Here is a 26,887-nt window from a genome sequence, read left to right on the forward strand (position 1 = left end):
AGAAAGAAGTTGGACCTGTAAACTAGGCTAAACTCAATTCAGAGAAAAAAAAGTTAGAATTATGAGAGGTTAACTCAAAATTGTGAGATATAAACTCTGAATTTCTAGAAATAAAGTCAGAATTGTAAGGTTTTTTCGTTTACAGTGGGAAGTCTATATATGTGAACCCATAAGGGTCTATTTTTTTAATCAATTTATATTATTATACATTTTTATATAATGTATACATACAGTTGAATAAATAAGCTTTCCGTTGATGTATGGTTTGTTAGGATAAAACTATTAAAATTGAGAAAACCACTATGAAAGTTGTCCAAATTAAGTACTTATTAGGTTTTGATATATTTACAGTAGAAAATTTACAAAATATCTTCATGGAACATGATTCTTCACTTAAAGGTGACATAGAATGGAAAACTGTATTTACCATGGCATAGTTGAATAATAACAGTTCAGTACATGGACATGACATACCATGAGTCTCAAACACCATTGTTTCCTTCTTCTAATATAAATCTAGCGTTTGCAAAAGACCACCGAAAAATAGGTCAATTCCATTGATGATGATGATTGAATGATTTGCAGATCCTGATCACCGCTGACAGCATCTAAACTTGTCAAATGTGGTAAGTATTCCCGCTGTAGTGTAACGTTACACAGAGCGCGTGCGATCGCCGATCTCAAAAGTGAAACTAAAAGTTATCGCGCATTCAAAACAGCAGTTTCAATGCACCGCATATTAATAGCAGCTTGAGCTCCGTAAATAAATATATATTTCCTCCATGTGTTACAGCAGTGAAAGAGCGAGCCGCTCTGTGAAACAGCCAATCAAAGCAGAGCTCCTCATTATTATGCAGGAAGCTTCCAAAAATGGCAATAACAGACCATTTCATTCTAGGGCCATATACCTTCTATGTAGACATCAGAGAACAGTTTTAAAATATTGTACCAATGCATTCTATGGCACCTTTAATATCCTAATGATTTTTGGCATGAAAGAAAAATCAAAAATTTTGACCCATACAATGTATTGTTGGCTATTGCTACTAATACACTCATGCTAGTTGCAACTGGTTTTGTGGTCCAGGGTACCACATGGGTCTGTATGTTGTACACAGAGCATGATACAGTAGATGAATTTAGAGTAGTTTTCATGAGCATGTGAAATGTATGATACTGCAATTTATCTCTATCGTTTAAACTGTTTTTTTATTGTAAAAACAACAGATATTGGTTGCAATGCTTCTGGACATTTCTGAAATCTCTCTTTCTTAATAGCAGATGTACATGGATGCAGCATCATGTATCTAACATCACCCGTTACCAGACCCTGAGCATCAATTCCACATCAGGTCATGAACTCCTCAGAGTGGCCCACACTTTCTCCAAACTCGTCTTTGAGTCACCCAAACCACAGCGATGAGTCAAACCGGTCCAAGTCAAGCGCTTCAGCCGCCTGTGAGCAGGTCCACATTGCGCCTGAGGTCTTTCTTACACTGGGTCTCATCAGCCTGCTTGAAAACATCTTGGTCATCCTTGCCATCGTGAAGAACAAGAACCTCCACTCACCCATGTACTTTTTCGTCTGCAGTCTAGCAGTGGCCGACATGTTAGTGAGCGTCTCCAACGCATGGGAGACAATAGTCATCCATCTGCTGGCAAACAGGAGCTTGGTGATTGAGGATCACTTCATCCGTCAAATGGATAACGTCTTTGATTCTCTCATCTGCATCTCTGTGGTGGCATCCATGTGGAGCCTCTTAGCGATCGCTGTGGATCGCTACGTGACTATCTTCTATGCTCTGCGTTACCATAATATAATGACCGTGCGGCGAGCTGGGATTCTCATCGGCAGCATCTGGACCTTCTCCACAGGTTGTGGGATCATCTTCATTATCTACTCTGACACTAAACCTGTGGTGGTGTGCCTGGTGGCCATGTTCTTTGCCATGCTGCTAATGATGGCATCGCTCTACAGCCACATGTTCCTACTGGCCCGTTCTCATGTTAAGCGCATGGCGGCATTGCCAGGCTATAACGCCAACATCAGGCAGAGAGCTAGCATGAAGGGGGCCGTCACCCTCACTATACTACTGGGCATCTTCATTGTATGCTGGGCGCCATTTTTTCTCCATCTCATCCTCATGATCTCCTGCCCGCGGAACATTTACTGCGTCTGCTTCATGTCACACTTTAACATGTACCTGATACTCATCATGTGTAACTCTGTGATTGACCCACTGATCTATGCGCTCAGGAGCCAAGAGATGAGAAAGACCTTTAAAGAGATCTTCTGCTGTGATGGACTACGCAACCTCTGGAACATGGTCAGCAAATATTGAACAGGATTCCTGGAAGAACCTGAAGGGATGGACTGATAGATGAATGTGTGTATAGATTGATGGATTGGTGTGTAATTGCAGTGGAGGAGGGGTTGGAGATAAAGCCTGAATCTCTTAATTAACAATGGTAAATACAATTTGTACACGGTTTACCATGTACCTCATCATGTGAAATGTTTTGGTGCTGCAGTGGATGTTTTATGTTGTGTTGTTGTAAAACAGTGAAGTGTTCATAATGTGGCATTTTGTTATATGTGTATTTATTATAGGAATTACATCTTCCTTAGCAGGGGACATTCGTCAGTAGGGATGTGCCCAGATAGAGTGTTTTCACGACACGTCATCAATCGGCCATATTGGCGGCACTGAATTTAAACAATGCCACTGAACCGAATGAAACTTGCATAGTTTGCTGTGTGTTGCTGCTGGAAATGATCAATTATTGTGTTTTTGGGCTGTACTAGTTGGTCGGACCAAGAAAAACATTTGAAGTACTATAGACTGCCAAAGGTTATAACAAATGAAGGATAAGAGTGCAAAAATGTCTGAGGAACAAAGGCGTTTGTGGTTGGCCAAACTGAACCAGGATTTCCAGGGCAAGAATTTTGACAACATCCAGTCAGGTAGGTGATATATTAGGCTAATATCTTAATAAATACTGCTCATACGTATCTTAACCACCTATTAACTTTAGTTTGCCCAAATATTGCACCATTTTCTGCTAACTAAGTCCTTCTCTATATCATTTAGCAGCTTCCATGTGTTTTTGTTCTGGTTTTGACAGCATAATTATATTAGCAGAAAAAATTATTCAGTAGTACATTAACTGTGCAAGCCATGCTGTTGTTTACCTCCGAGTATCGCCAATGGCTGCACATCTGGGTAACTTACCAAATCCTGACGAACTTGCAAACCCTCCATAGTGAATCCCTATTGGGAAAGGCATTGACAACTAATAACATGTTCTACGGAGTCAATAAGCTGCTAGCTGTACCGTTACATTGCAGTGCATAAAATTTCACTTACCACATGAACAGACTAAGGAGAGATGACACATAGGACAAAGGTGAATATTTGCAGATCTAGATAACCACTGATAAACATCTAATCTTGTAAAATGTGTGGTAAGTACTGCCACTCTGTAGTAAACACAGAGTACATGTGAATCTCGACAATGAAAGTAAAAAGCAAGCTTATGCCCGGCATATTAGCGGCTCCCTAATGCCCGTAATTTAAATACAGTATAATTACCAAAAGATGTAACTGCAAGAGAAAACTTTGAAATATATATTTTTTCTCTTCCATCTCGTATGTATTCCCTTTAGTGGTTCCTTATGCTTAAAAACCTGCAACGCAGCATAAGTACAAGTAGTTTCCTTTCCGAACACGCCTACACGACGGTATTCGGATTCGGGCGGTGTTGCCAAGTCCACAGTTTTCCTGTGGAATTGGGCTACTTTACCACTACTGCCAACTGTTGTTTTACATGTCCGCGGGTTGAATCCCCTGGAATGCGAATTTTACCAGAAGAACTCCGCCAAAAAAAGAGTATTTACCCCCCCCCCACCCCCAAACGCGACTGTGCTAGTGTTGAGATAATTTTTAATAGCATGTTGTGGGCGTGTTTTTCTATGAAAACCTGGCAACCATCGGTCACATCACTGGTCAATGCAGTGATATTTTGTGCACAAAAACAGCTTTAATATTAATATGTGGACTAGAAATGTGTTCATTTTTAGATATTTTCTTTTTAATGAAAAGAAAACACGGAGAACAGAAACAACCACAAGGAGACATTTAACAAACAAAAACATAATAAGGCAAAACCATACAGAAACAGTATAGAATCATATACAGACGGTTGTGAATAATATTGTATTACATCTGGGAAACCATAAAAGTCTTACAATATATGTACCTCAATACTGTCAGTGTAAATTACCTGTAATGAAATGATACATTTCATTGTCATATAAGCAGACAGTTATTCTGCCCTACAAAGCAAAAAGGCAGTAACTACGCCGAGTGCAGAACTGAGAAAAATGACTTTAAAGTTATCCTGTGATCCAGCCTGTTATCCAATGTTAAAACCGTCCCGTGAGGATGCCGCGAAATCACACACATTTGAGATAAGATATTTTGTCACATAACAAAGGATGCCTTGAATGTCATGAAAATGATAATAACTCTTTTTTGACCAAAAATGCAGTTACTGCCTTTTTGCTTTGTAGGGCAGTATTGTTTTGTGTTATAATGGGTTAAAAGTCACGCACAAAAATATAGTAAAGATTTTATTACTTTTGTATAATTTCGGAGTTTAGAAAAGCATGAAAATTGTATTTAGAGTTGTGTGTTATGCAAATGTACGGTGTATGTAATGTATGCATGTAAATGGTTGACATATTTTGTCTAGTCTTCGGATTTTGTCTTTTTTACTGCAAATAAAAACTGGTCGGAAATTCTTCGAACAGTTGCACTTGTACATTACGATTTCTAAGCAGTCTGATACATGCAGGCTACCGTGTTTGTGAACAAATATAGAATTTCCTGCATTAAACTTACTTCACAATCATTTTCAAATTATTGAGAATATAATGCATTAGATCTTATGAACTAAAAATGAACGATGTTTTTCTTTCTTTCTTTATTTATCTTGCTAATACTTTACCATAAGGTACCATTAGTTAACGTTAGTTAATGCATTGCCTAACATTAACTAACAATAAGCAATGCATTTTTTACAGTATTTATTAATGCTGTTATTAACAAAAATACAGGTTAAATAATGTTACTGTAACAGACTTCCACATCAAAATAATATAATTTTGGTCTACTTTTATTTAGAAAGGAAGCATAAAATGTAAAAAAAATAAATAAATAATAATAATCACAAAAACACAACGAAATTACTGAATGTTTAATTAAACTTAAAATGAAAACTGAAATAATACAAATATAATACAATAATATTAATAAGATAAAAAAAGTATTTTTCATTATGTTGGTTCATGTTAATGTATTTAACTAATGTTAACAAATCAAACGAAATTAATATTCTACATTTTATTTTTTAGAAGACTCCACTTGAAAAAGCAACAGTTCTATACTTTATCCTTCAATAGTACACAGAACTTACTGCTGGGACACAAGCTTCTCACTCAGACACATTCTTTAAAGATCCTTGAAGCTGAGCACATGAACATTTTCTTGTAGGTGTTGCGCAGCTCTGTGCTCCGGAAAGCGTAAATGGCTGGATCGATGACTGCGTGACTCACCAGTAACACCACGTGGAGCTGGAAGAGCGAGCGGTAGCACTCACAATAGGGGTTCTCTGGGCAAATCATCATAATCAGCAGATGAAGAGAGAAAGGAGCCCAGCAGGCCACAAACACCCCAATCAAGATGGTGAGTGTCAGCGCCCCCCTCAAGCCACTTTGTCTGTGGCGCGCCTGAGCCCCTGGCATAGACACAATCCTGTTGGCGTGATGGCGAGCTAATAGAAACATATGGACGTAGAGCAAGAGGATGAGGAGCAGAGCTGTGAAGAAGAGCACAACGAAAATTATTTTAACCGTGGCAGCCTCGAAGAACCCGATCATGAGCACTCCGCTGGTGCCGCACAACACCCAGATAGCTGATAGAGTAACTACTACGCGCCGCATTGTCATGAGGGTGTGGTAGCGTAAAGCGTGAAATATGCTGATGTATCGGTCCACGGCTATGGCGAGGATGCTGAAGATGGAGCCCAGGAAGCACATTAAAAGTAGAGAGTCCATAATGTCATCTATATTTAGCTCGAGAAGACCAAGGGAGTTCAGGTGTCCAGCCTGTTTAAACAGCAGCAGGATGTTCTCCAAGGCCTTGAAGAGACTGGAGATGGTGTTAAACACTGCCAGGTTGCAGATGAAGCAGTACATTGGAGAGTGAAGGTTCCTGTTTTTGATTACGGCCACGATTACCAAGAGGTTCTCGCTCAGACTGGCCACGGCAATGACCATGAACACCTGACTGGGGACCTGAACCTCAGCGCAGTCAGTCAGGTTTGTGAATGGAGCTGAAGTGCTCCAGTTCATGGTGGATGGAGAACACTTGGTTGTTGGATTGTAGATCAGCTGAAGGTCTGAGGTGAAGTGACCTGGAGGAAAATTGTTTATTATTGTTATCAACCAGTCACAATTTTTAGACAGTAAGATATTTATCTATTTATGTTAAAGAAGTCTCTTTTGCTCACCAAGTCTGCATTTATTTGATCCAAAGTACAGCAAAACAGTAGTACTGTAAAATATTTTTACTATTTAAGTAACTCTATTTGAATATATTTTAAAATGTAATTTATTCCTGTGATCAAAGCTTCATTTCTCCAGTCTTCATGTCTCATGATCCTTCATAAATCATTCTAATATGCTGATTTGCTGTTCAAGAAACATTTTTTTATTGTTTTCAATATTTAAAACAGTTGAGTAATTTTTTTCAAAATTCTTTGATGAATAGAAAGATCCAAAGGTCAGTATTTATCTGAAATAAAAAGCTTTTGTAATATTATACACTATATACCATTTAAAAGCTTGAAGTCAGTATAATTATAAGAAATGATAGAAATTCATACTTTTATTTAGCAAGGATGATTTGGAAGGAATTGATCAAAAGTGATGATAAAAACATGTATAATGTTACAAAGGTTTCTGTTTTAGATAAATGCTGTTCTTCTGAACTTTCCATTCATCGAAGAAACCTGAAAACGTCTATTCAGCTGTTTTCAAAATAAAAAGAAAATGTTTTTGGAGCAGCAAATCAGAATAGTAAAATGATTTCTGAAGGGTCATGTGACTGGAATAATGATGCTTTGAAATCAGAGGGAAAAAATCATATTCAAATATAGAAAACAGTTACTTGAAATAGCAAAAATATTTAATTATTGTTTTTTATCTTTAATTTTTTGCTGTATTTTGGATCAAATAATTCAGGAAAACATCTAAAACAAAACAAAAAAATCTTTTGACTGATTTTGTACAATGGATATGATTTACCCCAATATTTGCACATTAGGGTGATGCATTAATATCCATCAATATATTATTGTTTTTTGGCCTTTTTTATTCAGCAGGAATGCATTAAATTGATTGAAAGAGACATTAAAGAACATTCCAATGTCCAATTTCTTTTAAACTTTCTATTCATCAAGCAATCCTGAAAAAAGTATCATGGTTTCCACAAAAAAAAAAAAAAAAAAATATTAAGCAGTGCAACTGTTTTCAACATTGCTAATAAGAAATTTATTTTTCTTGAGAAATGGCTACTGAAAGTTAACAGGAATACATTATATTTTATATGCTAACATGTTTAATTAAAAAAGTTAAACAAAATATCAACAAAACACAGATCCCCAGATAGAGATAGACAGCCATCCATGCACATTAGCGCCATCTTATATTAAAATAAAAAACAGTTATTTAAACTGTAATAACATTTCAAAATATTAGTGCTAATGAAACAGTACTGTATTTTTGATCAAATAAACACAGCCTTGGTGAACATTAGAGACTTCTTTCAAAATCATAGTTTTACTCAAAGGTAAAATATTAAAAAAATATTTTTGATACCTGAAATAAAATTTACATGAACTGAAACAAAATAAAATATAAAAATTAGATTTTTTATTTATTTATTTTAGCTATCTAGGCAATATCTCTTATTTTTATTTAGTTAAACTTGATGTTTTATAAAAATAAAAAACAGAAATAAAAATAAATGATAACAGTATAAATAAAAATACATCAATAAAAATTACTAAAATTTTAATTATACTTAAAATTAAATATCTGAAAAATAAAATGTGAAAATAATTATTGTCTCGACTGTATCGGACTCACACTTCCTAAAAGCTGAAATGTATAAATAAAAACAAAAACAAATCATATACAGCTAATATGACACACTGTGGGACCAAAACACTTACAGATATGATTAGTTTTAGTGCATGCAGGTCATGTTTTTATCTTGTCCCACTCAGGTGGATATGCAATCAAGAAATAGAACCTATAGAGGTTTTCTATTATCTAATGCTTACAGAGCATGTAAAAAGATATTAATGCTGAGGGAGAGTGGAGAGCCACTGGATCATACATGAACCAGAAGAAAGATAAAAAAAGGAATGAAAAGAAGCTGTTAGCGCTAATGAAGCGAGGACACTGTGCCTCGGGTCACAAAATGAGCATTATATGAATCATTTCTGAGCCTGTGGAGCGTCACATGTCCCTCTAAGAAAGTCACAAATATATGACAAAGACAGTATCATAAAGTTATATGTAAAATGTTTTAGACAGAGCTTTTCCACCACTGAAGATTTAAAGAATATTAAAATTATACAAAAACAACAACAACAAACAAAAAACATTATGTATATTTTAGCAAGTTGTTAGAAAATAATGTTCCAAGCAAAGGTTGAAAGCAGAAAAATAGTTATGTAAGCCTCTACACCTCTTGAAATGTGACTGAACAACATTTAATACTGAGGATCAATTAGAAACATCAAAAAAGTTAATTTGATTAGTTTGATCCGTTATTAGTTAATGTATTTCCACCCTTAAATCTTTGTAAGTTTCAGTTACGTGAGCTCAAAGGCAAGCTTAATTAGAACTTAAAAGGCTGGTCCAGACAAGAACAGAGCCAGTGATTAAAACCTCCCATGTCGACAAAAATCCTACATTCCTGAGAATTAAACTTCTATTCATCCATATCAAGCCCATGCCCACTTTCAGACAATTTAAGACCATCTGAGAACAGTTGGATTTCCAGACACCGATCACAATGGATGAACTAAGTGTCAAATTATTCAATACATGTCACATTTACTTACCGTTTTTCTCATCAAACACACCCACAGGGAATTTTCCTCTGCTTCACGTGGAATGTCTCAGAGACATCAGTCTAGTGGCACTGAACAAAACAGAACAAAAAACTCTTTTCTGGCTGTTAATAGACAGCGTGTGGTCATGCCTCTGTATTTGTGTACCCTTGAATGCTCAAGGCTGTGTGAACCATTTGTGTTCATGTTCCTTTTGACAACAAATAAAGCACAACGCAAGGCCTTTCCTCCCTAACACCCTTTATTTATCAAACCTTGTTACACATGTGTTGCATCTGTGTGGAGACAACCACCTCTCATCAGTGATGGGTGAAGTGGCTTGTTGGCTGTTCAACCTTGGTCTTTTTAAAGAGCGATAAAGGATTTCATATGTTCAGATTCTATTTTTCCAAGTCTAAAATAACCAAGGTTAAACACACAGAAGGGTCAATATCACTATAAAGAGGCTTTGACATCACACTTTCTAAAATAAAAATATTAGATATTCTATTAAACTTCATGTTTGTTTATTTGAGGCCGTAGGCTGTTAGATATGCATATTGGTCAAGCTCCAGCATTTATTAAAATAACTGCAAGCAGACTGCAATCCTGTCATGGACAAATTCAAAGTAGAGATTTAAGCTGCAAGCAGCGATGAAGAGGCCCTCGCACCCGGGCTCACCGCCGACGGGTGGCTTTAGGAAAACAGCAAACGATGGGCAGTATGCTTTTAATATAGTAAATATAGGAGAAAAATGTCAAAGTCATGTATATGTGCCAAACTTCCTGCTGCCAGCTGGTGGCGCTATGCCTATAACTGATTATTGGCATGTAGATGTGTTCAGGTCAGCACCTTTATTTAACATATGATGTTTGGTGCAGATTGAACTTGGTATGTTTGAGTTAGTGTAATACATGACATATCCTGCTGCCAAAAGGTGCCGCTATGATTATATCTGAATATTGGCCTTTAGGTGTCTTCAGGCCAGGGCTCTTACCAAATCTGTGAAGTTTGTTGCAGATCGGACATTGCATGTTTAGGTTAGTGTAAATCAAGTCTGTTGCCAACAGGTGGCACTATGATTATGAGAGAATATTGGTCTTCAAATGTGTTCAGGCCAGGACTCTTATTGAACTTGTCAAGTTTGAGGCAAATCGGATATTTTATGGATGAGTCACAACAACTTTTATTTTCATGGCGAAACATCGAACTTTGTCACACCACTACGGATACACTCTTAAATGAAAACTCAAGATCTTCGCAATTTAACATCGATATGGCCTTTAGATTAAAATAATGTTCATTTTAATAAATCTCTAGGAGGAGTTTGTTACAGCGTAAAACATGTCACTTCCTCTTGCCAGCAGGTGGCGCTATGACTATAACTGAATACGAGCATGTAGATGTCTTCAGGTCAGGAGTGTTATCACACATGTGAAGTTTGGGGCAGATCGGACATTGTATGCCTGAGTTACAACAACTTCCTGTTTCATGGTGAAACATCGAAATCTGTCAGGCCGCCACAGAAACACCAACGAAAACTCTAGATCTGCGCAATTTAACGTCACATGGGCCTTTAGATTAGACTCACCAAATTTGGTGTTGATCTGATTAAATCTCTAGGAGGAGTTCGTTCAAGTATGATGCCTGAAAATGGCACAAAATTTGTAGGTATTGGTGTGTTACATGTGTGTACCGATTTTCGTGCATGTATATGAAGCGTAGCTCAAAGTGAACACAGCTGAACGTGTAAAGGTGGCGCTATCGAGCAATTTTGCCACACCCACTTCTGAAACCCATATCAGACGAACATTTTTGCCAGGACTGATGTGTGTGCAAAGTTTCATGAGTTTTCAAGCATGTTTATTCTCATTACACTGTGATTATAAAATGTAGATTTTCATTAAGATATTTTGTACCTTTCTCAAAAATACATTTTAGATAGTGGGAAAAGTCTTTTGAAAAATTTAAATTACAGCAAAATATTTGTTTCCCTATAAAATATGCTAAAGTTGCACTTTCTTTTCTTAATAAAATCAAACAAAAAATATATCTGGTCAAACTTTCAATAACTGGCCCTCGTTTCTTCATGAAGAAATCACTCAAAAGGTTTTGCTAACTTGTTAAAATAACTTGTTTATTTTCATAAAAGATAAAGATGACAGGGTGTGCAACAAGATGAGGGATTCTTACATTTTAATCAATAATTTACATTGGAATAGTAGGACACTATAGAGCTGTTTCACATCAAATGAAATCATTATATGTGATGGTTGATGATATGGTTTTGTGGTCAAGGGTCACATATGATTAAAATATAATACAAGGGCATTTTTTGCCTTCATATCTTGAATTTTAGGCACATTCATTCTAATAGACTACATCACATTGTTACCTTGGATCATGTTCATCCCTAAGCAACTGCATGCAATGAAAGATGGCATACAGTTCTGGGCAGGGGTGCATTAAATACATTTATAAATTCAACGTTTTTTCAGCATTAGTTAATTACACCAATTTAACATGTTAAATCAATAGCATTATTAAAATTTGGCAAAAACTATGCACATGTCCCCCCACATGTCATGGAAGGCTTGGTGACAGGGTGGTCCTTTTTGGTTAAAGTTAGCATGACTTGTTTTTATCAAATAACTTGTTGAGGGCAATGAAAACATTTAAAAAGTATTTTAATTTGATGTCATTTATCCACTTTTTACACTCACTGAAGTTAGCTGAGCAGTGCCATGCCACAATCACATACATCCAATTAAAGAAAATAGTATAAAATGAGAAAGAGACTTATCATTGTACTTGTATGTGTGTAAATGTTTGGCCATTTATATTAAAACCTTAGAATTTCATTATGTTCATGATGACATGATTCTGATGAGGACACCAAAGGCACTTTAGTGATTTTGACACAGAAACGGTTTCCCAGGCGTAACCTTTCAGTTTGAACACCCATTATTATATCTCTACTTGGGAAAAAAAAACTTTTGGGGTTTTCAAACTTTATTCTACCACAAAATCGTAATTAAAATCATTATAAAATGGATGTATTGAACGAGAGTAATTATTGACGAACAGTGAACTCTAAATGAGAAGGTGGACACTCTTTTTCAAGTGATGCACTACACTTGTAATTATGGTAAGTCACGATTTGCACTTGATAATGTTCATTAGCACATATCATCATGACAGAGGCGTTTTGGATGGAATTATCCTATATTTTGTATTACGCTATTCTTTTGCAATATACATTTGAGAGTAACGAGAGTTTCGAAACAATGCAGCATCACCCTACTGAAAAAAAAACATCTAATACCAGCCTAGGCTGGTTGGTTGGTCTTAGCTGGAAGTAGCTGGTTTTAGCTGGTCTCCCAGCCTGGCCAGGCTGGTCAGGCTGGTGGTTTCCCAGCCTGACCAGCTAAGACCAGCCTGACCAGCCTGGCCAGGCTGGAAAAGTGGCCAAAACCCCTCTAAAACCAGCCTACTGACCAGCTATGACCAGCTAAAACCAGGCTGGTTGACCAGCTAAAACCAGCCAACCAGCCTAGGCTGGTTTTAGCTGTTTTTTTCAGTATTGTCCGAGCCCGAGGATAGTGAACTCTGTGTTAATGCTGCCACCAGCTGGAGACTTGGTAGTTTAGGGAAAACCTGAGAAGCTGCTGGAAAGTCTTGAGTGAGACTCTTCGTCGTCAGCAGCAGAGGTCACTAGAATACTAAACTAGACCTTTTTCCTGAGTAAACGATGAGCGCCGCCATTACGAATTCTAACGTCAGATTGAATGCTTTTTTGTTCCGGTTTCCATAGGAACCCATTCAAATAGCGTCCATCTGTTTTTAATGTAGCTAACGTCGGCTGCTTCGTGTCATCTACACACTCATTAAAGTGAGGCACTGACATATGACGCGCATTGCGACATTGCCAAGTGATGGCGCTATGGAGCCACGTGCTTTTTAAAAACATTTGAATAGGTTTAACATCAGTTTATTAGCTCGGAATATACCCTAATGTGACTAGAAACAATGCAGACCGGAAATGCAAAGCATTCTTTCAGTTAAGAGTCGGACTTACTTCCGTGTTCAGGAAAAAGGTCTATACGGGTAAATGCAGTTTTTTGGTAAAATAATTAATAATACGTTTTTTTGTAAACCAAGTTAGTTTGACCGAAAGCCCATGAAAAGAGAAAACAGTATTACAAAGGGGACCCCTAGTCACTCATGACTGCTGAAAAAAAAAAAAACAGTTAAAACCAGCCTAGGCTGGTTGGCTTGTCTTTGCTTTTTTTAGCTGGAAGTAACTGGTTTTAGCTGGTCTCCCAGCCTAACCAGCCTGGCCAGCCTGGGAAAGTGGCCAAAACCCCTCTAAAACCAGCCTGCTGACCAGCTAAAACCAGCCATCCAGCCTTAGGCTGGTTTTAGCTGGTTTATTTACTTATGCACATATTAATTTATGTACTTAATTACATATATAAATATTTTATAAACATAACCTACACTACCAGTCAAAAGTTTTTGAACAGTAAGATTAATGTTTTGAAGAATTCTCTTCTGCTCACCAAGCCTGTATTATAAAACATAATACTAATAATAAATGTTTTTCGAGCAGCATATAGAATATTAGAATGATTTCTGAAGGATGTGACTGGAGTAATGTTGCTAAAATTTAGCATTGAAATCACAGGAATAAATTACATTTTAAATAGTAAAAATATTTCAAAAATGTACAGACTTCCTTAAAAAAACATTAAAAACTTTTGACTTGTAAATAAATAAATAAGAGAACCAAAATTAATTATTATATCTATTTAATTTTTACATATACACATTACCAGTTTAAAAGTTATTTATTCATTTAAAGGATGTATAACACTGACAAATTATGTTAAAAACAGCATTAGACATTTAGAATTAAATGAAAACGATCTACTTTCAAATAAACGTTGTTTGTATTCTTTTAAAATGTTTCACGGTTATTAACTGTTTTCAGCGTTGATATTAATAAGTAGCTAGTAGATAATAACTGTAGTGTAATTTAGTTGAAATTACAATAGCGCAAGGGATTTTTGTTTTTGAGTATTTTGTTTTTGGTTACCATAGTAATTCTCGTCAAAATATAAACTCTGCTTTTCTATTGAGTGGCCAATAGAGGGCGTTGCACAGTCCATCTGCAGTGCCATGGCCCATGCTAGACGGGAGCGTATGGTGGATCCTTGAACGCCAGCAAACATTTCCTGATCTTGGGATTCGGCAGCTGTGAGTCACTATTTCCCAGACTGACTTTTTGCTCAAACGTTTAATCTTCTGCGGTGGTTACCCTAGTCCATAGCAACGGCATTCTGCGGGGTGTTTATGAATAGAAAGATTTGTATGCTCATTCTCAATGCATGACTCAACAGTTTTAATAACCCGTAATTTTACTCAAATATATCCTAGTTGATTCCAGGGAGTTCTCTTCTTTAGACCTGATTTAGTTATTTGACTGCAGTAGAAAGTGTATAGCGTGTTATGTAATTTTGTGAAGTAACGTTACATATATGTATCACAATGTCCTTGATTACCTTTTTAAGAAGGAAATTATGTGCTATGTAATTTTAATAAGAGTTTAGTGGTAAAATTCGACCAAAGCTGAGTGTGTCTGAATTCCATGTTGTGAAAACATTCTGGTTGGAACCTGTCATGTCTTGTAATTTGCTGCATGTGTCCTAAAATTCCACCCTTTGACCTCCCAAGTAATGTTCTTGCAGAAGAGTAGACCCCCACCTGCTAAAGTTAGCAGGTTTTCTGTCAAAATCTACACAGAAATTTGTCAAAGTCTGCAGATTTTATCTGGTCATATTGTGTTATGATCTCCCAGCAGCTTCCACTGATTTTTGAGATAGCACTGGGGTGGAGAGACATTTACCCTGGGGAATCTCATTGTTACACTGGAATGCTGTGGTTGTGTGTAATAATGCGACGAGGGTGACAGAGAAAGAAAGCCTACAGGAGAAGAGAAAGTGCAGAACAGACAGGCTCATCCTGCAGTGTTACACAGCTCTCTGTGTTTAGCTGTCAGGCGTTTCTTGTAGACTGAGGGTACTGGCGTCTGGTGGGACTTTTCCACTGATCCGCCTATGCACTGGTGCCAGGATTGTATGTTTTTTTCATAACCGTCTCTCATGCCAACTTGCCTCACGGTGCTGTTTCTAGAAAAGTTTTTGTGCACAAATAAACATGGCTCATAAATTATTAGTATGTATGTCAGCTTTTTTTTTAAAGATCCTTTGAAGTGATGTGCACAATATTAGGGCCGTGGATTAGTGTTATATTAGTATACATATATTTTTTATTCAAATTTTGAATTAGCTTTTGTTTTTATACTTCCAGTCAAAAGTTTTTGAACAGTAAGTTTTTTTTTAAAGAAGTCTCTTCTGCTCACCAAGTCAGCATTTATTTGGTCCAAAATACAGCAAAATCAGTAATACTGTGAAATATATTTGCTATTTAAAATAAGTGCAATTTATTCCTGTGATCAAAGCTACATTTTCAGCATCATTACTCCAGTCTTCAGTGTCACATAATCCTTCAGAAATCATTCTAAAAACCTGAAAAAAATTCTACTCAGCTGTTTTCAACATAATAATAATAATAATAATAATAATAATAATAATAATAAAAATGTTTTTTGAGCAGCAAATCAGAATATTAGAATGATTTCTGAAGGCTGGAGTAATGATGCTAAAAAAATCAGCTTTAAAATCACAGGAATAAATTACATTTTAAAACATATTCAAATAGAAAACAGTTATTTTACCTAGTACAAATATTTCAAAATTGTACTCTTTTTGCTGTACTTTGGATCAAATAAATACAGGCTCGGTGAGCAGAAGAGACTTTATAAAATCATTAAAAAACTTTTGACTGGTAGTGTATATTTTCAGTTTTCATTTAAATTTTTGTTTAGGTTTTAGCAATTTTATAATGTGCTTTTGTCATTTTTATTTCCTTTTTCCCTGTGTATTTCTGTTTAGCCGTATTTATATTTATTTTAATTTCAGTAATTTTAGCACCTTAACCTTATTAGTTTAGTTTTTATCTAATATTACTATTTAGCTTTATTTAAATTAGCTAATATTATTTTAAATAGTTTGCATACATAGTACCTAAATGATACATAAACGTACCTTTTGAAATGGCCCCGGTGACAGCTTTTGTACCTTCTTTTTCTGAGAGTGAATAACACTGAACTCTAATATGCACCAGGGAGATGATGGGAGGTGACTACTTAGTGATGGTAAAGTGAATCGAAGCACAGCCTTCCTACACAAGATGGATTCGTCTCGTCCACTTTCTCTCTTTCTCTTTCTCTCTCCCTCTTTCCTTCTCCAAAGACACCTGATTGGATAATTCATTTTTAGTTTGTCCACCCCTCCGAAATAAATACGAGGCAGAGTATTTATTAAAAGGCTGTTTTCTGTGACTTCCCCCTTTAAAGGTTCATGCAACAGCAAATGGATGTATTCTGGGCTTCTAGGATGGACATATAAAGGATATTTTTCTTTGGCTCACACGTTTGGATGCATAGATCTTCAGAGAACTCTGTACTAGCTTTAATTTTGTGGAAATACTGACTCGAGAAAAAAAAAGAATTGTACTTATTTTGTTTGATTTATTATTGTAATATTTATTTTTAGTGGCTTTAGATCAGACATTATTTTACAGTATATATTTAATTATTTATTTGCAGATTAGCTATTAGCAAGAAAGGGATCTAATTTACTTTCATTTTGACTGCTTATCTCACAAGTTTATCATTTTATTTTACAACCTCAGAGATTATAAAATAAAACAATAAGCCGAGACGACTCTGTGACAATGTGAAATACAGTGAAAGCTCTATTCCCTTGTGTGGGCTTACTGAGTCAGACCTCTCTAGCTCCTCCTTCCTTTGCTCTTCTCCTCCTCCTCCCCTCTCATTCCTGAGAGGCGTGAGTTTGTGAGAGACTAAGAGCGCCAGTCAGAACAGACACTCTCTCTGCAGAGTTTCAACGGGACACACCAGCCGTAGAAGCCTTCAGTAACCCAAACTCTCTCTCAACTTTACCAGGTCAGTGATTCAGGCATTTTGACTAGCAGTACCGTAAATGCTCACAGCCCAAATGTGTTTTTAATTTGTGTTTTTCACAGCTTTTTTTTTTTTAGCATTGCACAGTAAAAGACAGGTTACTCTTGTAGTTGCGCCTAGGGGGAGTGTCACATGTGCCTTCTAAGCACATTGTAATGTTTGGAATTACTTAAGCGTTCCAAAACAAACATGCGATCACAGCTTCTGTGGATGGGACTTTGACATGCGTGTCTGTGCCGGTTGTGTATGAAATGTTGTCAAAGTTTGTGTCTGTATCCAAAAGAAGTTGCAGTGAATGCATTCTAAACCAGTCCGAAGTTTAGATCTAAACCAGATTAGTCTATTCAGAATCAGAAGTGAAAGTGTTTGAGACTTAAGAAATGTGTCCTATGTTTATTTGGAGAAGTTTGTGCTGAACATACTTGGACGGGATCAAAGGTTGGGCGTGGCAGAAACGGTAAGGCACAAAGTGAGGGAGAGGCATGGTGGGAAGGGAAGGAAGGGACAGTAAGGAGGGCTGGAGTTTATAATTTGCATAAATTTATTATTTTTTGTAATCATCAATGTATTGCATATCATTTTCAAAATCTCAGATTGTAAAAGATGCTCACCTCTTAAATACGTCTCACCTATTTCTCTCTATTCTATTCTATTCTATACCCTCTACAGGCTAGCAGCAGCAATTCCAGTCAGCTATGGAGACTCCAGGTCAGAAAAGAACCACCCGCGGAGGGACGACCACCGTCCTGTCCCCCACCCGCATCACTCGGCTGCAAGAAAAAGAGGATTTGTGCAACCTGAACGACCGCCTGGCTACCTACATCGATAAGGTGCGTTCTCTAGAGTCGGAGAACGCAGGTCTGCGTATGCGCATCAGCGAGTCGGAGACGGAGATCACCCGGGAGCTGGGCGGCATGAAAGCGGCGTACGAAGCCGAGCTGGCGGACGCCAGGAAGACGCTGGACTCGGTGGCCAAAGAACGAGCCCGACTGCAACTGGAGCTCAGCAAGGTGCGCGAGGACTACAAGGAGCTGAAGGCCAGGTATGTGTGCATTCCAAACCCATGACTTAATTCGTTTTTGTTTTTTTTAAGTTTAAAAGCTCTAAGATTTAAGTTTTGGATGAACAAGTCCTCTTAAACTGAAAACCAGTGCTGTTCCCGTAAGTCAATCCAAGTCTGGAGTCAGCAGTGGCAATTACCATGACTCATTCCACCCAGAAACCTACAATAATTCCACCAGGTTTAGTTTCTGAACAGACTAATATGAGGGCTTGCCCTCTTTCCCTAAAATTTCTTTCACACTTCCAAGAGATACGTTTAACCCTAAAGTGCAGAACGGTGCCGACCCCTGGGCTCTTAGCCTAGTCCTCAGCTAAATTTAGCTGAGACATGACGGCAGTTTTCTGCAGTGTGCATCTGCTTATTGCTCCTGTCGCTAAGGCTGACAGCTCAGTGCTTTAGTCTGTTTGATGCTTTTTAAAATTCAATTTACATGTAATTAAATTATAATAATGAATTCAAATAGAAAACAAGTCTACATTGGACAGTGTTATGACAGCCATTTAAACCTTGTGGTTTGGGGTTTCTTTGTGCTCACCGAAGCTGAATTTATTTGAAGAAAAATACAGCAAATAACCGTTTTTTATGTTAATACATTTTAAAATGTAATTGCAGTCAAAGCTAAATTTATTCAGACAGCTTCAACATTTCTCACATTTTCACAGTTTATTCGCTATAGTTTAGAAAATGGTAAACTGTGTCAGAAATTCATTTTAATAATGTCAAATAGCTTTGATAGAAAGCTATGTGATGGATTACAGTCGACCAAAAATTCAAAAATTACCAAGCAATGCTTCATTTTGTTCAGTCGGTGGCGTAAAAAGGTTGCATTAGCAATGAAAGAAAAAACACTTAAGTAAAACATGGTCAGGTCAAAGAGTTTGAATAATTTTTGGTCCCAAACATTTATTCATTTTACTTTTAGTCCACTTTATAAATTTTTTTTTTGGTATAATAGGTTACAGTTTACTTTATTTTGCTATCCTCACTTACATAAATGAACTATAGTGTCGTGCACCCACTAGTAAAAAATATATATAAAAAAAATACATCTGGTGTCTGAATATTTTTGGGTTTGACTATAATTCCAGTGATTGCACCATGATACGTTTTTATTTGATGAGAAATAGTTGACCCAAAAATGAAAATTCTGTCCCGTAAGACCTTCGTTCATCTTCGGAACACAAATTAAGATATTTTTGGTGAAATCCGGGAGCTTTCTGACCCTGCATCGACAGCAACGCAACTATCGCGTTTAAGGTCCAGAAAGGTATTAAGGACATTGTTAAAATAGTCCTTGTGTATCCCATGGATTTCATATTTCAAAAATATCTTAATTTGTGTTCTGAAGATGAATGAAGGTCTTACGGATTTGCAAAGACATGACGGTAAGTAATTAATGACAGAAGTTCATTTTTATATGAACTACCTCTTTAAAAGAACAGTGTTTATTTTAAAAATGTCACATTTTATCAATTTAATGCATGCTTGTTAAATAAAACTATTCAAAAATGAAATCTTACTGATCCCAGATTTTGAACCACTGGTACATACCCACACACACCGGCTCAGTCTGTAGTACAAGTGTGCTGAATCTCAGGTATGTGAGGTGTGAATGTGGGTGTGTTGCATATGCTTGGGAAATGGCTGTTGGATTTGTCACCACACCCATTGCAACAGGTTTAGTGTGTCTGTTTCTGGTTCGAATTCACATTACATTTTATAGTTCCTTTGTACCTTTGTAAAGCTTTACACTGATTAAAGTAAATAGATTACATCTTTGTTGTGTGTAAGTTTAGCCAATAAACCATCAACACGTGTTCATTTTTTTTTTTTTTTTTGCACTGCAGTGTGTGGAGCAATGTGATCCAAAGTGTGTTATCTACAGAATAATAATATAATGTGTATGTAGGAATGCATGATAAGATTGATATTAAAAAGTTTACTATTTGGTCTAAATAAAAAACAAACAAACAATAAAATCTCAAAATTAGTCATTTTAAAAGCTACAAGTGAATTGAGGCACAATGACATTATAATGTACAGTATGAAAAATAAATATTCATTTTCAGTTTTGCTAAGTTTTCAATGCTGTATTTATTTGTAAACATAGTTTGGCAATAACTAATCGCATTATGCAAGAGAAAAGATGCTCTCAATAAAACTAAGAAGCAACTATGCATCATAAAATCTTTATTATCATGCATTTGTCCTTTGCACTTGAACTCTCTCATATCAGTGTACTTCAAAGATATCAAACTTCACAGAGATACCATTTCAAACTAGTCAGTACCACTGAAAAAGTGTATGTACTTGCTTATAGTATATTAAGTAAGACTGTGATGTAGTTGTCAATGAGTCACAGTGATTGTCATTATAATCTACTGTTTATCTTGCTGTCTCTATGGAAGTAGACTTAGTCAATGGGTTTGTTTAGGCAAGAGGTGTGTTGATCCCAAAAGGGTGTGGTTCAGAGACAAATAGACATCAAGGCTGAAGATGCGCCTTCGTTGAATGATACGAGACAAGCTGAGAGTTTAGTGAAAGTCCTTATGATTATGAGTCACGTTCATTCATTTCATAAGGTTTGTGGTTATATTCATTTCAATGGCTTTGTGGTTATACACACAGGGGAAGTCAGAAGAAGTAGACAGTCTTATTTGTGTACTAGTGTTACAGTAGCACTCATCAGTTCCTGTAAGTGTCCATCACTCATTTAATGCAGACGGATTCGTACACTCATTGGAGCTGAGCTGTTTGGAAGTGTTTGGTTTCCACAGCAACCATTCGGCCTTGCCAGGGTGTGTGAGAGGTTTTGACTGGACTGAGTGGTGACTCATGAGCTTTAAGTAACTTTGGGGAAAGCACTGTTTGCTCTCACTTTAACCCCTCGCCACATTGGAACAGTAGCCTTGTTTTATTCCACCGAGTTTCATATATTTGCTTTACACTAATGAAAACAGCAGATGTTTTCTTACTGAAGCGACTACGGAGAACAAACGCTCCATAAAAAGTTAGAAAAAGAATGTTTTTTTAAGGCATATTGCCACAGGAGAAGTTCCACAGGGAACTCTTTATTTCGTAGTTCTTAATACACTGGGGTTTTAAAATGCCCCGAGGCTATTATGTTGATCGGTGGAATCTAAAATATAACATTTATATCTCAAATAAATAGCTTAACTCAAAAATGCTATACATCTAATTTATACAGGGGTGCACATGCATGACCAAATAAATAAATAAATAATCAATTTGTGTAAATATGTTCAGAAATTGACATGGTTTGAAAATGATGAAAATTCATAAGAAAGTCAAAAGTACTATAGTAAAAAAAAAAAACTTTAGCATTATTAGCAAAACTGAAATCAATGGTGCATATTACTTGCTGGCAACCTGCCAAAATAAAAGCTTGCTGATTTTAGGTTTAAATGATGGAAATTCATATTTTAAAAAAATGAAAAAGTAAGAAAGCAAAGCAAAAAAAGCTTTAACATTATTAGCAAAACTGACGGTTTATTTACTGACGCACTTCACTCAGGAGCGCTAAAACCGATAGCGCATATTACTTGCCAGCAACCCGCCAAAATAAAAGCTTGCAGATTTTAGATTTGAAAATGATGAATATTTGTATTTAAAAAAAAATTTTAAAGTAAGAAAACAAACAAAAAAGCTTTAGCATTATTAGCAAAACTGATGTTTTATTCACTGATGTGCTTCACTTAGGAGCGCTAAAATCAATGGCACATATTACATGCCGGCGCATATTACTTGCAGGCAAGCCGCCAAAATAAAAGCTTGCAAATTTTAGATTTGAAAATGATGAATATTTGTATTTTAAAAAAATTTAAAGTAAGAAAACAAACAAAAAAGCTTTAGCATTATTAGCAAAACTGATGTTTAATTCACTGGCGTGCTTTACTCGTGAGTGCTAAAACCGTCAGTGCATATTAATTGCAGATTTGAAAATGATGAGAATTAAAAAAAAATTTAAAAGTTAAAAAAGGAAAAAAGTTTTAGCATTATTAGAAAAACTGGTGGTTCATTTACTGAAGCGCTTGACCCAGGAGCGCTAAAACTGACATTGCATATTATTTGCTGTCAACCTGCCAAAAATAAAAGCTTGCTGATTTTAGGTTTGAAAATGATGGAAATTCAAAAAAAGATTTAACCTTATTAGCAAAACTGACGTTTCATTCACTGACATGCTTTTCTCGGGAGCGCTAAAACCGTCAGAGGATATTACTTGCAGGCAACCCACCAAAATAAAAGCTGGTTGATTTTAGGTTTGAAAATGGTGAAAATTCATATGAAAAAACGAAACGGTAAGAAAGCAAAAAAAAAAAGCAAAAACTTTAGCATTATTAGCAAAACTGATGTTTCATTCACTGATGCGCTTCACTTGGGAGCGCTAAAACCGATGGCGCATATTACTTGACGGCAACCCGCCAAAATAAAAGCTTTCTGATATTAGATGTGAAAAAAAATTATAATTCACATTAAAAAAATTAAAAAGTAAGCAAAAAAAAGCTTTAGCATTATTATCAAAACTGGCATTTCATTCACTGAGGCACTTCACTCGGGAACGCTAAAAGCAACCCGCCAAAATAAAAGCTTGCTGATTTTAGATTTGAAAGTGATAAAAATTCATATAAAAAAGTTAAAAAGAAAAAAAGTAAATATTAGAAGTAAATAAATTTTTTTTTTTTTTTTTTTTACTTTTTTACTCATTTTAAAATAAAATGGTATGATCACATTTTATCATTTAGTTTGTTTACTAAAATAAAGTGCTTTTCTTTTAATATAATTTACACAATTTAAAATTGTGCTTTTTGTTTAACAAAGGATTCTCCATGACACTCCTTACAGAGCTGTGTAAATTTGCTTAATGATCCCTCATATATATCCTTATTGCCTCAAGTCATTGTTTAGGAAGCTTAAGGGTCAGATATGTTCTTGAATGGGGAGTCATGCCGGGTCATGCAGCAGAGACAGATCGCAGTTTTGGCTGACAGGAGTTGTCTGTGTGCACATGCTGTGGGTGTGCATGTGCTTGTGGCTGCTGTTGCGGCTGCAGCATTTGGCTTCTTAGGTCATTATCAGACAGAAGACCGTATCCTGTGTGTATTCTGTGTGTGTGTGTGTCACTGTCTGAACTGTTGACAGGTGCAGTGTAGGAGTGTGTGAATGATATGTGGAAAAACTACAGATGGAAACTGAGCAGATGAAATGCATCTTTCAATTCATACTGAAAGAGCAGTATGTCATCACTTACCTTTTATTTAAAATGCTGCAAATCCCCTCTGTGTTTGCTTAGGCAACACAATCAAACTGTACGTGGTTACGGTCTAGAAAGTGGGGGGCTCTAAGATGACTCAGTATTTACATAAATGATTCAAATGCTAACTTTAACCCACCTTTACTTGCTCTGCATGCATTTCAAGGTGTTTCCCAGACTCCCATTCATACAATGAATTTTCAGGCCCACGTGTGGGCATATTTGGACATATTTGTGAAAAATGAGTCATCTCAGTCTTAGTCATTCCATTATTTCACTGGGGGAAAAGGAAGTGTGTTCATTAAAAGATTAGAGCATTGATCCTGCACACAAGAACATTTCTCAGTTTTATCCTAGCAAAATATTAACCAGTCTTTTACTCATGTGCTCTTTCTCTGAGATGACTGAGATTGTAAATATAATCTTGCCTTATCACTTTCACTTTCACAGTGTTAAGGCTTTGGGTGTCGTAAGTAACAAACTTTCGATTTATATCTGGCTCTGGCTCAGGATCAAGAGTAAAACAATAAAATGTAAACATGAATCTAAAATGTAGTAAGAAGTAATAATGAAGGCATGGTAAAATGTTTTAATGTGATCTTATAAAACATTTGTAATATTTTTCATAATTAAAAACACCCTTACATTTGAATCACTGTTGTTTTAGACATCAAACTTTGACCCCAGGCTCTCATTCTGTAAATCTTGAGGTTTTTTATAAAATAATTCCCTTGTTAAACATATAGGGCCCTATGAAATTCAATGAAAAAAATTTCCCCAAATTCCATTTTTTCACTTTTAATTTTTCTAGACTCTGTTTTAATGCTTAAATTAAAACAATATTATTCAAAAAGCATGTCTAATTAATTGAAATCATGAAATGTATAAAATTTATTAGCAATTTATTAAAATTTTAACAAATATCACATAATTAAAGCCCTATGAAATACGTTTTATTATTATTCTTTTTTTTATTCAGTTTTATTTTTTATCAAATCTGTGTTTTCCATTAAGTTTCTGGCTTCCATTTTAATGGTTTCATAAAACCATTTACATAAAATCATTTACTAAAAAAGCAAAAACAAAGAGGTATTATTTCATTTATTTATTTTTTCAGAAATAATGGTTTGTGTATTTACATTTTTCTGGTAAATAAATTAAGGTAAATAATTATTCTAGTAGATATTACTTAGAATATATTGCTTAAATTAATGATATTACTACTTCTAACAGTAAAATTATTAAAACATTACTTTTTTGTTAAAACATTATAAATTCAGGTAAATCATTTTTCTAGTAGATATTACGTGGAGTATATTGCTTAGTACTGTAATTATAGTACTGCTTTAACAATACAATTATTAAAACATTATTTTTTGTCACAGTTTCTTCAAGTTAAACCAAACTTTTATTTTGACAGGTTGCTGTGAAGACCTTTATGACCATAGTTTTTCTCACAAAAAGTCTTTTTGTTGCCTAATATTCACAGACACTAGTCATTTGCATTTTAATTTAAGTATACTAACCTACTTTTGATTTATTCATTCCAAATTTGTCAAGTTTTGTGTATTTACATTGTTCTTATAAATAAATTCTGGTTGATAATTGTTCTAGTAGATATTACTTAGAATTTATTTTGCTTAAAGTAATGAAATTACTACTTCTAACAATAAAATTAAAACATTATTTTTTTCGTCACAATTTCTTCAAGTTAAACCAAACTTTTATTTTGACAGGTTGCTGTGAAGACCTTTATGACCATAGTTTTCTCACAAGAAAGGATAAAATGCTCATGAAGTAACTCTCAGAGCTGTTCTGGAGATTGCTTATTTGTTCATATACACCTATATTGAGGCGGCAAAGGCTGAAAACACTGCAAACGTCACACGCGCTTCAATATGTTTGGTAAATGAAACCGCACCTGCATCATTCATTCACAAAGAGACATGCAAAACATGCAGGATTCGTATTTAAATGGTCTTTTTGTTGCTTAATATTCACAGACACTAATCCTATGCATGTTAATTTAAGTATACTAACCTGCTTTTGATTTATTCATTCCGAATTTGTAAATTTCCATGTTTTCACATGATCTTTCACGTTATACAGTAAAATTCATTTTTAATGACTTGACTCTGTGATCCCGTCCGCATTTTCCGCATTGCGGAACTAAAAATATTTTCATACATAATCAGTTTTATCAGTTTAACGCTCACTGGCTTTGTGGTCTGCGATCTGTTAAACAGTGTTCATAGCTTACGGGCAAACAAAAGTATATTTGGCAGCCTTCAGATGTAAAAAAAAAAAAAAAAAAAAACTCCAGTAAATAATTTTCTGCCCCTCCCTCATCATCCTGTGTTTTTGCCTTCATGGTTATGGATATCCAACACAGAACCTCTACCCTGCCAAAACATGGTCACTTTATCTGTGGGCATTTATCTTGCTTTAGAAATCATCATTTTTACTCATCTTCATTTATATTATTTAATACACCAGTTTAAAAGTACTACATGCACAGTGATATGTGCCTTGTGGTATCGTGCAAATACCACGGTTCATGAATATGGTAATCACTTTTTAAGGTTAATTTACTTCTTGCGTTCTGTTTGTCTGTCAAGTTTATGCAAAGTATTTGCCAATGCAAATATTTTCTCATCATCCTCTTTTTCCATTATCAGAATAAACACATGCCAATGAACAGTTATCATACACAGTATGCTGCTAATATGTTTCCTGCAAAAGTCACCCGTCACATTTAAAAAAGACAGGCCCTCTGTGGTTATGTCATTAGGAGTTTTATATTGTCTAACATGAGAATCACACCTAATGAGTATATTTTTGGGTGTAATTCTTTAGGTGACATTTAACAATGAGACTAAGCTTGATCTGACAGAGAGAGACGCCCAGATTACAGTGTTTCATTGTTTAGTTTAGGGCTGTCCTGTCTAAGAAGGAATAAAATGAGATTTTCCTTTATTAGGCTGTTCTGTCATTTTAACCTTCTGGCAGATCTACAGTATGTGTGACCCTGAACCACAAAACCAGTCATAAGGATGAAAATAAATGATTTATGCATCAAATAAATAATAATAATTTGATTAAATAAGCTTTCCATTGATGTATGGTTTGTTAGTATAGGACAATCTTTGGCCGAGATACAACTATTTTAAAATCTGCAATCTGAGGGTATGACAAAATATTGAGAAAATCACCTTTAAAGTTGTCCAAATGAAGTTTTTAGCAATGCATTTACTA

The 26,887-nt window shown here is 35.6% G+C and overlaps 3 protein-coding genes across 4 annotated transcripts in view; 2 read left to right on the forward strand and 1 right to left on the reverse strand.

The window, feature by feature from the left end:
- Positions 1-1,319: 1,319 nt before the first annotated feature.
- Positions 1,320-4,785, forward strand: mc5rb (melanocortin 5b receptor). Its single transcript, XM_073846807.1, has one exon. It carries the CDS (start codon positions 1,356-1,358, stop codon positions 2,340-2,342), a length of 987 nt encoding a protein of 328 aa, XP_073702908.1. The 5' UTR covers positions 1,320-1,355; the 3' UTR covers positions 2,343-4,785.
- Positions 4,786-5,400: 615 nt separating this feature from the next.
- On the reverse strand, positions 5,401-6,415 carry mc2r (melanocortin 2 receptor). Its single transcript, XM_073847993.1, has one exon. The coding sequence runs from the start codon at positions 6,413-6,415 to the stop codon at positions 5,501-5,503; it is 915 nt and encodes a 304-aa protein (XP_073704094.1). The 3' UTR covers positions 5,401-5,500.
- Positions 6,416-14,358: 7,943 nt separating this feature from the next.
- Positions 14,359-26,887, forward strand: part of lmna (lamin A) — a 35,313-nt gene continuing 22,784 nt past the window's right edge. The window contains exons 1-2 of one of the 2 annotated variants that reach the window (XM_073846724.1): positions 14,359-14,446; positions 17,967-18,339. In XM_073846724.1, coding sequence (XP_073702825.1) covers positions 17,993-18,339 — 347 coding nt within the window. In that variant the 5' untranslated portion in view covers positions 14,359-14,446; positions 17,967-17,992. Of the gene's footprint in view, positions 14,447-17,122; positions 17,280-17,966; positions 18,340-26,887 lie in introns of those variants that run through there. The other variant, XM_073846723.1, reaches the window with a different exon arrangement.

Source organism: Garra rufa, chromosome 9 (genome assembly GCF_049309525.1).
Source record: "Garra rufa chromosome 9, GarRuf1.0, whole genome shotgun sequence".
Classification (NCBI taxonomy): Eukaryota; Metazoa; Chordata; class Actinopteri; order Cypriniformes; family Cyprinidae; genus Garra; species Garra rufa.